At 39.8% G+C, this 13,292-nt stretch overlaps 1 protein-coding gene across 1 annotated transcript in view; it reads right to left on the bottom strand.

The window, feature by feature from the left end:
- The window catches only part of LOC109918754 (solute carrier family 35 member F5), a gene marked incomplete at its 5' end in the record, with an annotated part of 70,512 nt that overhangs the window by 15,595 nt on the left and 41,625 nt on the right, over positions 1–13,292 (bottom strand). The window contains 2 exons of the mRNA XM_048599235.1: positions 4,582–4,672; positions 5,890–6,049. Coding sequence (XP_048455192.1) covers positions 4,582–4,672; positions 5,890–6,049 — 251 coding nt within the window. The remainder of the gene's footprint in view (positions 1–4,581; positions 4,673–5,889; positions 6,050–13,292) is intronic.

The following is a 13,292-nucleotide window of genomic DNA, read 5'->3' as shown; positions in this document are numbered from 1 at the left end:
CAGAAAACAAAGCATGGGGGAGTGTAACCTGTGACAGAAGACAACTTAGAACTGTATTGAAAGGATGACAGTGCCTAATGGGTTTTTTAAGGCCTGATCAAAATGAACACAAGAAGACAGGTGTGCTTTAATACAAGGCAAATTTATTAGCTTAATCTAATTTAGGTATATGCAAACTCATGAGTTAATCTATTAGCTTGAAGTACTTTAGCCATATTCAACAAGCAAGTTTCACTGTCTTCTGCCTGTCAGGGAGTCCTGGGGCAGCTGTCACTTGGAGTTCTAAACAGTTTCCTCAGTCCCAGTTTCACAAGCCCCAGTCTGACGATGGAAGGTCCCCCATCATGGTCTCACAAACCCCAACCCAATGGTTAAAAGATTCCCCCAGCTGGGAAAAGTCCGCATTATTAATATTATTCTGATTCTAGTGCTCCTTGCTGTATAGCCATTCTGAATACAAGTATTCCCCTGTGCTTGATGCTCACAGATGAATACAGGTGTTGTTGCAAAACAACCTGTTCCCAAGTTAAAGCAAGGTACTTGTGGTTACCTCCTAGCCAAAACAAGATGCTTTTATATGAAGAGATAGTAGGAACTGCCGATGCTGGAGTCTGAGATAACAAGGCGTAGAGCTGGATGAACATAGCAAGCCAGGCAGCATCAGAGGAGCATGAAAGCTGACGTTTCGGGTCTGGACCCTCCTTCAGAGGAGATTTGACAGAAATTTTCAAAATCATGTATGGGCCACATTGAGCAGACAGGGAAACATTTTCCTGTTTGTAAATGGATCGGGAACCAGAGGGTACAAATTGTTTTGCCAGAGAAGCAAATGCAAAGTGAGGAAAAAAAAAAGTGTTGTCAAAGAATGAACCAGGTTAACAGTAGGAAGTGATATCAGTAAGTAACTTTTTTTTTATATAAAGAATTGGGCACTTACTATTTAGTCAACCTGAGATTGTTCATGTACTAATAAGCCAATTTGAGTTCAGGATGTTTCTGATTATGCACAAGAAGGAAGATTGAAGATAGAAAAAGAATTTCAATCAACAGAACAGATCTAAAGACCTATGCCAAGTCAACCTAGTGTTGCAAACTGATGTCTGGAAGTGGATTGCCTGAAAAACCACTGATTTTGCTTTTTAAGCATTATTACTCTTGTAGTTTTTGATAATCTAACAAATTCTGCTAAATCTGTATCAGGAGTGGATCTTGTAACTAATTAGGACAAACAAACATTTAGATTGGGTGCCTAAAACTTAATTTATAATTATATTTAACTTAGAACTTACAATTAAAGAGCAGTCCAAAATCTTAGAATATGGAGGTAGCTTCAGGGATCATGTGTGCACATGGTCAGAAGCTCATCTTGGATCAAATGTAACCCCTGAGGCTTACTCTTCAATCTGGGATCATAAACCCAATATAAGGACAATTTCTGGATCCTGACTTCACATTGCAATCTTTAAATATAAATGGGCTGGTGGCAAGTTCAGTGATTTGGCGGATCGGAGGGTTACCAGTAGGTGGAAGCTTCCTACACAGCCTGGGAGTGGCACAGGCAGTTGACGGCCCTAATGCGGGCCTGCTGCTACCATGAATTGACAGGACTCAGTAAATCAGAAATCCAGAAGCCCAATGGCGTACAGAAGGAACCAAATAGACAACTGGCAGGTGTCAAAATTTAACATTTAGAACAAAATCATTGAATTGTTCCTCTTAAATGAGCCATACAGCTATGCACTTATGTGTGCCAGACTGTTCAGTAGATTTCAAAGACTCATAAATTGAAAATCACTTTCTGGCCATCCCCTGCCTCTTAATAAGCTTCTCAAGTTCTTGAATCTGTGACGATAGCAAGGAAACTGTTCAAATGGGGGAAGGATCAATAAGGTTTGGTAATTGGAGATAACAGTCAGGTTGTTCGATTATGTTTTCAGCAGCTACAGGTGGAAATTTTAAAGGATTTGTTCTTTCTCCACTGTTAGGGTTAAAAATATCTCCTTGTTACTGAAGCTAAACTTACTATGGAAGGACCTAGTAGTAACATGCAAGATCAATAGAGCCAGAAATGGAGGTTCTGCTCAGTGGGTTTTCAAGAGCTAGGTTAGAAATTAAGCCATAGTACCTTGTAAGGATCACCAAGAACACAAATAACTGGAGCAAAAATAGGCCATTTGGCCCGTTGAGCCTATTCTACCATTCAATAAGGTCATTAATCTGATTCTGGCCTCTACTTCACTTTCCTGCCGATCTCCCATAACCATCAACTCCTTGCAGGTCAAAAATCTATCTAATTCAGCCTTGAATATATTCAATATCCTGATCTTCACTGTTTGCAGGAATTCTAAAGATGAATGATCCTCAAATCACCTCAAATTTCAGTTTTAAGTGGGAAACCCTTTATTCTGAACTATGTTCCCTCATTCTAGATTTACCACGAAGAGAAATATCTCTCAGCAGCTAGCCAACAAGCCCTGTCAGAATCTTATAATCTTCAATAAGATCACATCTTGTCTTTAAAACTCCAATGAGCAACAGGTCAATCCACTCAACTTTTCATCACAGGAATCAATCTTGTAAACTTTCTCTGAACTTCCTCTAATATTCCTGATTAAAAACAAGGAGGTCAAAACTATATGCAGCAATGCAAGTACAGTCTCTTCAATACATTATGAAAAAAACTTCCCTAATTATACTGCATCCCCTTGCAACATTCTATTTGCTTTCTTATTTCTTGTTGAACCCATGTGCTAACATTTTGTGTTTCACGTATAAGGACAGCTGGATCTCTCTAAACAGAGAGAGACTAAATAATGCTACAGTTAAAAATAATATCCTGTTTTTCACATGTTGCAAGTAGTGGATAACCGTACATTTTTCCATATTCTACTACATCTGATAGTTCAGGAATCTGTAAAAAATGATCTAAATCCCTGTCAGCCTCAGTGCTAATCACTAAATGAAAACCAAAAGAACGGCAGAAACTGTGTAAATCAGAAACAAAAACGGAAATTGCTGGAAAAGCTCAGTAGGTCTGGCAGCGTCTGCGGAGAGAAATTAAAGTTAACATTTCAGGTCCGGTGACCCTTCCCGAGTGTCTTTTGGAAATCTAAGTATAGTACACCTACTGGCCCCACATAAATTTATTTTGCTTGTTATAACCTCAAATAAACTGTAATAAAAACCATGCTGACTGTGTGATTGCATGATGATTTCCTAAATGTCCTCCTACTTCTACTTTCATCATGGATTCCAGTATATTTCCAATGACAGATTTTGGCATAACTGGCCTATAGCTTTCTGCTAGCTGTCTTCTTCCTTTTTTTGAACAGGGGCATTATTTTCAAAGTATTCCAATCTGCTGGGAACTTTCTAGAATCTAGGGAACTTTGGAAGGGCACAACCAATGCATCTACTATTTTTGAATCAATTTTGACAATCAAGGATATGGGCCATTAGGCCACTACTGACAGTCAACTACCTGGTCATCCAATCTCTCTTATGTGACTTGGTGCCATATTTTTTAGAATACGCTGCTCTAAAGTATTGCAGGATGTTTTACAATGATGAAGGTTTCAAATTGTTGTTATTGTTATTTCCTATAGAACCAAGACATCTTATTCATATTCTGAAATGTGGAAATTTAATATCTTTGAGCAGCAGTTCCAGAAAATTCCAGTTAGAACAGCTGTCCAATTAAAACTATATCATTGAGAATAATCCTCAGTTTCTAATTATCTAGCTGTGTGATAATCCAATTTTCACTTTAATCCTAGGTCCGATGAGCTTTTACTTTAGTTATAAATCTCCCATGATGAACACAATCAAGATTATAGATATAATAGTTATCATAAAATTGTGCTAAAATGAAGATGTTCTCACTTTTAGCTTAGATGCCCAGAAATATATATCATAACCAAAACAAAAAATGTTGGAGACACACAACAGCTCAGACAGCATCTGACCTACAATGACTTGCAACATTTTGTGTTTTCACTTCACACGTACAGCATTAATTTATTTTCTTGTAATGTGTACCTCATATTCTGGACAAAAATAAAAATTCTAGTTGTCAGTTGGTGCATTTGTTTCCAGCTTTAATGAGTTGAAAAGCCATGCACTACTATATTCCTTTTCCTATTTCTAACTTTTCCAGGAATCTAATTCTCTATTGATCTGTTCTACTGCATTCCTCCTTCAACCAATTAGTCTCTTATTAGCCTTCATGCTCCCCTTTTCACAAGGATTTCAAAGCAAGTACTGGCAAGTGACAAAATAATTAAATACGCTTTAGGAAGTCCTAATCTACTGGTTCTCAAATGTTTCCATGTGAGGGACTCTCCTACAATTATGCAAGCTCCAAAGGCCTTTGCACAAAAATTGATATACCTAAGAACATTTGTTTGAACTGCCAAAAGAAAACATTGTTTTCTTCATAGCTGATAATTGCTAGTATACAGCAAAGGAACTATGCATGAAATACTAAACACAGAAATAGAATCATTCAAGTCTTAGACAAGAAGCAATAATTTTTTATTTAAAAAAAGGCCCAGTACTGCTTTCAAAAACTGACTGAATTACCTTTCTCATATAAATGTCTGCTATCATGGAAAGAGGTATTGTGAGGCTTAATGCTAGGGTTCCAATCAGTGAAGATGTAAGGAAACAGCCCCTGAAAAATAAAAACAGTTCTAAATCTTTATTTTAAAAAAATGAACCAGTTAACTGCAAACCATTAATTCAATTAGTTCTAAATGTCAAAGATAGTGTTCTAACTCGCTACAAATAGCCCATACATCGCTAGGAATATCCCATATATTGTAAAATTCTAAGTCCACAGGCTAAACTACACTATACAGATAAAATGCAAGAAGGAATAAAAGCTAAAAATCAATAATGTTTAATCAACTTCTTAACAAATCTTAAAGATTTTGACATAGAATTATTTTGAAGTGCAATAATTGTTATTGGGGCATACACAGCATCCAATTTGGACAGTGAACATTCCCACAAATTGAAATGAGATAAATGATCCACTGAGCTATCTTCATTTAATACCTGTTGTTATGAATGTTTGCAAAAACCACTAGGAGAACTCGCTGCTTTTCTTTGATTACTCTCATTGGATTTCTAACGTATACATGGACTTGTGAAACAGGCAGATTATACCTTGCTTTATTAATTTGAATGATGAGATTTCCAAGCACATAGCAAGCCCTCAGTACTGAGCTGAAACATGCATCAGATTAAGTCCTAGAATAGGACATGAACCACAAATTTCTACTTCAGAAGAACAATGCCAATCATTTGCCCAAGCTAACTGATCAGCAGCAACTGAAAGTCATAATTTGTGAAAACTGTCAAGTTAAATTCATATAAAATACACCAATGTGAACATAACAGAAAATCTACAAAGCATACTCTTAACTTTAACTGAACCACGTACAAATTAAAAAGCAATTATCTATTTGTTAACATCACAGGAATTTAAGAGATTTGGACAGTTGCTGAAAGATTCAGTTCACAAAAAGACTTTAGAGTTCTTCATAGATTCTGGTTGGGGGTGAGCAGGGGGTGGATGAAATGGAAACAGAAGTGACAATGAGGCTAATTAGGAGATGTTAAACAGTGCAGATATACAGTTCTTGCATTGCAGAATATCTACACCAACGTGGATTTTAGCAAATTACAAATAGTGATCATCTTGGAGAAACAGTTTTTTGTGTTTTAACGTAAACTTTTATTCTGCTTAAATAAATCTGAACTTTTATGAGGCTGTTTGAAAACATTTGAGCAATTAGTAGATTAGCAACTTGACAGTTTGTATATGTAACCTATGGTTTTCCTTTAAGACTTACATTCCAATAATAAATTATATCATAATCATACCACAACCAGAGAAATTCAGAAAGCACTGTTCCTATAAGTCCATTAATAAGGATGTACATCCAAACAGTTTTGGTTGGAAATTCAAAAGCCTCAAATCCCGTATAATGAAGCAAGAAAAACCCAGGCCACAGCAGTAGGAGATTAAATAATCCCACGAACCCTAAAATGGAAAATGAAAAGAAGTGAAATCCAACGTAATACTTATAACAGAAACTAGCCAACAAGTGGTTTTAAAATATACTCATTACTCCTTTTAATAAGTTACAGTATCCTTCAGACTTTACATCCCAAAGTGTAAAGCCAATGATCCTAAGGTCAGTGTTGAGCTGTGCCTGAGGGGAGTATGTTCAGTGGATAGGAGCAAGGATAGCTTTATTCAGCCTTGATGAGAAACTTAGCACTGTGTCAATTTTCACTGGGGAAGAGTAAAGCTGGGATGTGTGCAAATATTTCAAATCGATTATCCTACTGAGAGGGATATTTGCTGGTCTTACCTGGTCTGGCTTACATGTAACTCCAGACCCACAGCAACATGGTTGGCTGTTAACTGCCCTGTAAACCCTCAGTTCAAGGGCAATTAGAGACAGACAACAAATGCTCACTTATCAGGGACACCCACATCTCAAATATAAAATAATACTGCTGTTCGTTCTGACAGGTGGTCCTTTCAAGCACAGCACATTGGTACGGATGCTCAAGGTTCATGATTTTTCATCTGTGTAGTAATTAAACATTACAAAACAAAGATTTGTTACAGGACTTAATGACTTAATGACGGAATGACTTAAAACATCCATTTTGAACTATCAGAGAAACATTCCAAGAATCATGAATTCCAGGTGCTAAAATTTGAATCTGAACAAAATACTTCATTTCTAAAACATACTGATTTTGCTACATTTCAAACATTTAGAATTTTTCTGAAGTCGTATTTGATGGAACTTATGAAAATTAACTCATAAGATAATGCATGCCTCTGTGAAACCATTTTAATTTCATGGATCTTATCACTACACAGGCATCCCATGTGGTGTTGGCTATACACTTGTGGAAACTAGAATAGAATGTTTTTAAATTTAGTTTTCTTTTAAATGAAAGCAATGTCATATGAAGCAGTGGAAATTTCTACATTATAGAATTAATAATGCAGATAAACTTATTAGAGATTGTAAGAAGCTTCTGAAGAAGAAAACATAAGGTGGGATTCAAATAAAAAGAACTGTTCTTATCAAAAGTAGCGTGAATGCAAGAAATGAGGATTAGTACAGTCTAAGACGGATTATAGGTTATGCTAATAGAAAAGCACTTTCTTTCAAATCAAATCTAGCTAGTATGAAATTGGAAAATGGATTTTAGTAGCAATCCTGCCTAAAGAATGCAGTGAAGCATGTTATTGCTTTCATTGTCGAGACTTAATTTATATATGGCAGGAAAAGATTATAATACATCACCAGAACACTGTTTTAGTACAGCAGCTTATTGCACAAACAGAAAAGAATCTTCTGATTGAACCTATGCATTTTGGAAAAGCAGGGTGGTTGGGGAAAGTCACTGGACGAGTTTGATAAGATTCTTAGAATACAAGTGCCACAAGCTAAAACAGTCATCTCTTAACAGAGGAAAAAAAGACAAAGTAGGTTCTCTTGTACATAAACTTGTAATTTCATGTTATTGAGGTCATTTGGATAGCCTATTGTAGTTTAATAAAGCAAAACAGTTATTTTTGAAGAGGTACTGATCAAAGTCTTCATACTGGCTAGTACAGAATTGGCACAACTGCAATTATATAAAAGGTGTACTTATTTTCTGCCTGCTTCCTTTGATTGAATAGAAACCCACATGATGCAATTTAAATTGATTTGTCTCATAATCAGCAAGAATAGTTCATTTCCTGTTGATTTTATTCAATGCACTCTGTAGGACTGACAAGCAGCACACAAGACAACTGTAAGGCAAACTTTTTACACAGAGGGTGGTTCCTGTGTGGAATGAATTGCCTGAGGAAGTGGTGGATATGAGTACAATTACAACGTTTAAAAGACATTTGGATAGATACAATGAATAGGAAAGGTTTGGAGAGACATGGGCCAGCAGCAGGCAGGTGGGACTAGTTTAGTCTGGGATTCTGTTCGGCACGGACTGGTTGGACCAAAGGGTGAGTTTCCATGATGTACGTCTCTGACTCTATAACTAAATATTTTTCAAAGATCTAAAAATGTTAATCCACAATTAATTAGTAATCTAAATTGTTTAATTTCTAATTGCTGTACAAGACCATTATTCATTTCAAGTATACTTCTGAATTCTACTTCTAAAAAAACAGGTAATTCTAAGTGGTCTTATGCCAAACAGGGTGCTTTATTATTCCATGATTATCAGTGTAGTAAATTTTGTAGCTAAGATAATAATGCTGTATTAAACCTCAACATGAAAAGAACTAAAATGCAGCTCTTTCTAAGGTTATGTGCATTATAAATAATGTACATATACACACAATTCTATTCTTAAGAGGAGTTAAATGATTTGTTTACATTTCAGATTTAGATACCTTTGTGATCCCAAAATCCCATTAATTCACTTAAGACATACAAGAATCAATTGTATCAAAGTTATTTACTCCAAAAGCATGCATACTTTTTTCATTGTAGATTCCACTCAACCCAAGAGAGCGTGATTTTAAGACTCTTGCCCCAGTTTTACCACCCACCTCCAAACAAATGGGGTTATTGCAGCAGGGCAATAACATTAGTGAGATTCAAGATCATTTTAAATTATTCACTTCTGTTTCCATCCCTTGACATGATACTTCAATGCACCCTGCAGCTCCGGAAGCATTATTTTTGAATGGACCAGATAGCTATCTATATGCTTGATTAATAATTTAGTTGCTATTAAGTTTTCCATCTTACAGTGTTAACTACTCTCTTGGTAACATATTTAGGGAAAGATTTTCTAATTTCAAATATTGTCTGAAGGTAGTTATTAAGTAATCTATTTAAATTTATGATTCTGCATTTTCAGTACTGAGACCACAATATCTCAAATTTTCTTTTTCCTCCTATGAAAAGGAGTTCACTTTGCACTACCTATTACCTTTGCTGTTAGTCTCCCATCATTGGAGGTGTTACTTCAAGTCTCAGTACCAATGTATATGTAATGAAAATACTTAAAAATAACAGCATCACAGAGTGGGTGGAGGCACGATACTGTGCATATGACAGGATGGTGGAACACAGACATGCAAGGCATATCATGATAGCAGATCTCCTGGCAAGAGTTGCTACAAGCTGGAGCAGCAGAAAACATAAGAACAAAAGAAATAGAAGTTTGAGTAGGTTTTTTAGCCTCTTCAAGACTGTTGCGTCACTTAACAAAATCATGGCTGATCTTCTAGCTCAACTGCTCCATCCTCATATCTTTGAATTCCCATAGCACCCAAAATTCAATTAACGTCAGTTCCGAGTATTCTTAATGCCTGATCATTCATCACTTTCTAAAGTAGGTAATTTCAAAGATACACTTCTCCTTGAGTGAAAACATTTCTCCCATCTGCATCTTAAACAGATGAGACCTTATCCTGAGATGTGATGCTGGGTTCTAGATTCACTAGACAGGGGAAACATTTGTTTAGTATCAATCCTCTCAAGCTCCTTAGGAATTTTATTTGTTTCAATTAAAGCAACTCTCATACTTATAGGGAAGAGAGGCCTGGTCTATTCAACCTCACTGGAGGACAATTCTCTTATTCCAGGAACCAGTCTACTGATTTATCATTGCACACTCTCAAAGAAAACACATTCTTCTTTCAGAAAAGAAACCAAAATTGCACACAGAACTCCGGGAGTCACATCACCAATGGCACTTATTGTAGTAAGATTTTTTTTCTCTTATATTTGAATCCTTTTGCAATAAAATCTAATAAACTAACTGCCTGTTCTGAAGAAGTCATATCGGACTCATATCGTTGCAATAATATAACAATTCCTTTAGACATGTAAGCCTCTCACAAAAATTGGTCCAAGCTGAGCTAACAGACAGAATTAATGACTGAGATAACAAGGTGTAGAGCTGGATGAACACAGCAGGCCAAGCAGCATCAGAGGAGCAGGAAGGCTGACGTTTTGGGCCCAGACCCTTCTTCAGAATTTTCTGAAGAAGGGTCTAGGCCCGAAACGTCAGCCATTTCTGAAGAAGGGTCTGGGCCCGAAACGTCAGCCTTCCTGCTCCTCTGATGCTGCTTGGCCTGCTGTGTTCATCCAGCTCTACACCTTGTTATCTCAGATTCTCCAGCATCTGCAGTTCCTACTATCTCTGAAACAGAATTAATGACTGTGTTGGTTCAAAAGAATAGACTGATAATGCTGGTATTGGAGGTCGCATATTAACATGGATAAAAGATTGGTTCAATAATAGAAGACAGAGAGTTGGGATAAGAGCTGGAAAAGCACAGCAGGTCAGATGGCATCTGAGGAGCAGGAAAGTTAACGTATCGGGCTAAAACCCTTCTTCAGGACTTGGGGGGAGCCTGAATGTAAATAGAGGGAGGGGATTGGGGGTGGAGAAAGGGTAGGTGGGATGGTGATAGGTGGATGCAGGTAGGTTATTGTGATTGGTCATTGGGAAGGATGGCACAGACAAGTGTATAGGAAGATGGACAGGTTAGGTCAGGTCAGGGAGGCCAGGAGGACAGGGACGGCTGGACATGGGTTAAGGCTGGTGGTGGATGGATTTTGAAGCTGGTGAAGTCAATATTGAGGCCACAAGGTGCAGGGCTGGATGAACACAGCAGGCCAAGCAGCATCATAGGAGCAGAGAGGCTGACGTTTCGGGCCTAGACCCTTCATCAGAAAAGGGGGAGGGGAAGGGGGTTTTGAAATAAATAGGGAGAGAGTGGGAGGCGGATAGAAGAGGGATAAAGGAGAGGATAGGTGGAGAGGAAACAAACAGGTCGAAGAGGCGGGGATGGAGCCAGTAAAGGTGAGTGTAAGTAGGGAGTTAGGAAGGGGATAGGTCAGTCCAGGGAGGACGGACAGGTCAAGGGGGCGGGATGAGGTTGGTCGGTAGGAGATGGAGGTGCGGCTTGAGGTGGGAGGAGGGGATAGGTGGGAGGAAGAACAGGTTAGGGAGGCAGGGACGAGCTGGACTGGTTTTGGGATGCGGTAGGGGGAGGGGAGATTTTGAAACTTGTGAAATCCACATTGATACCATTGGGCTGCAGGGTTCCCAAGCGGAATATGAGTTGCTGTTCCTGCAACCTTCGGGTGGCATCGTTGTGGCACTGCAGGAGGCCCAGGATGGACATGTCGTCTGAGGAATGGGAGGGGGAGTTGAAATGGTTCGCAACTGGGAGGTGCAGTTGTTTATTGCGAACTGAGCGTAGGTGTTCTGCAAAGCGGTCCCCGAGTCTCCGCTTGGTTTCCCCGATGTAGAGGAAGCCACACCGGGTACAGCGGATGCAGTATACCACATTGGCAGATGTGCAGGTGAACATCTGCTTGATGTGGAAAGTCTTCTTGGGGCCTGGGATAGGGGTGAGGGAGGAGGTATGGGGGCAGATGTAGCACTTCCTGCGGTTGCAGGGAAAAGTGCCGGGTGTGGTGGAGCTGGAGGGGAGTGTGGAGCGGACAAGGGAGTCACAGAGAGAGTGGTCCCTCCAGAAAGCAGATAAGGGTGGGGAGGGAAAGATGTCTTTGGTGGTGGGGTCGGATTGCAGATGGTGGAAGTGTCAGAGGATGATGCGTTGGATCCGGAGGTTGGTGGGGTGGTACGTGAGGACGAGGGGGATTCTTTTTTGGTCCAGCTCGTCCCTGCCTCCCACCTATCCCCTCCTCCCACCTCAAGCCGCACCTCCATCTCCTACCGACCAACCTCATCCCGCCCCCTTGACCTGTCCGTCCTCCCTGGACTGACCTATCCCCTTCCTAACTCCCTACCTACACTCACCTTTACTGGCCCCATCCCCGCCTCTTCGACCTGTTTGTTTCCTCTCCACCTATCCTCTCCTTTATCCCTCTTCTATCCGCCTCCCACTCTCTCCCTATTTATTTCAAAACCCCCTTCCCCTCCACCTTTTCTGATGAAGGGTCTAGGCCCGAAACGTCAGCCTCTCTGCTCCTATGATGCTGCTTGGCCTGCTGTGTTCATCCAGCCCTGCACCTTGTTGTCTCGGATTCTCTAGCATCTGCAGTTCCTACTATCTCTGATTCAATATTGAGGCCATTGGGCTGTAAGTTCCCAAGGCAAAATATGAGGTGTTGCTCCTCCAGTTTATACTTGGCCTCACTCTAACAGAGGAGGCGGCCAAGGATGGACACGTCACCAGCCGAATGCGTGGGGGAATTAAAATGGATGGCAACTGGAAGGTTGGGTTGTTTGGTGGGTTGTTTCCACGAACGGGTCCTTGAGAGACCAAACGCAGACTCCAGGATCGGTTCGTGGAACATCTGCGCTCTGTACACACCAACCAACCCGATCTTCCGGTTGCCATCCATTTTAATTAGAATGAGGCCAAATGTAAACTGGAGGAACAACATCTGATATTTTGCCTTGGGAGCTTACAGCCCAATGGCCTCAATATTCATTTCACCAGCTTCAAAATCCCTTCACCCCAACTTTATGCCATGACCAACCCTCCCCCTCATCCTCACGTGTCCACCTTCTGATTCATCCATCCACTCCACCATTCCCACTGACCAATCACAAGAATCTCCTACCTGCAACCACCTATTGCAATTCTACCTACTCTTCCCCCAGCTTCACTCCCCTCCCTCTCTTTACTTCTGGGCTCCCCTCCCCTCCCCAGTCCTGACAAAGAGTTTTGGCCTGAAATATTGATTTTCCTGCTTCTCGGATGCTGTGATTCATGGTACGCTTTTCTGCTGTGCTTTTCCAGCTTCACATCTGTTGACTCTGGCTTCCAGCATCTGCAGTCTTTACTGTCTTCAAGTTGGGACAAGAATTAGGGCATTTTCAAGATGGCAACTTGCAACTAGTGGTGTGACAGACAGATCAGCGCTGGGGTCACAATTAATTACCATATATATTAACGGCTTGGATGATGTAAGTAAATGTACTATAGTCAATTTTGTGGATGACACAAAAATAGTGGGCAGGCAAGTGCTGATAACGATGAGAGGAATCTGCAGAGAGATACATACAGGTTAGGTGAGTGGGAAAGAGCTTGGCAGATGGAATATAATGTGGAAAAGTGTGAGATTATACACTTTAGTAGGAAGAATAGAGGAGTTGAATTTTATTAACATGGACAAACACTGCAGAAAACTACAAAACAGAAGGATTTGGGAGTCCTTGTCCATGAATCACAAAAAACTAGCATCCAAGTTCAGCAAGTAAGCAAGCGAGGGAAATGGAATGTTGGCCTTTATTTCAAAGGGAATGGAGTA

Source organism: Rhincodon typus, chromosome 7, assembly GCF_021869965.1.
Source record: "Rhincodon typus isolate 14 chromosome 7, sRhiTyp1.1, whole genome shotgun sequence".
Lineage (NCBI taxonomy): Eukaryota > Metazoa > Chordata > Chondrichthyes > Orectolobiformes > Rhincodontidae > Rhincodon > Rhincodon typus.
The sequence above is the reverse complement of the archived record's forward strand: the minus strand, read 5'-3'. Positions and strand labels throughout refer to the sequence as shown.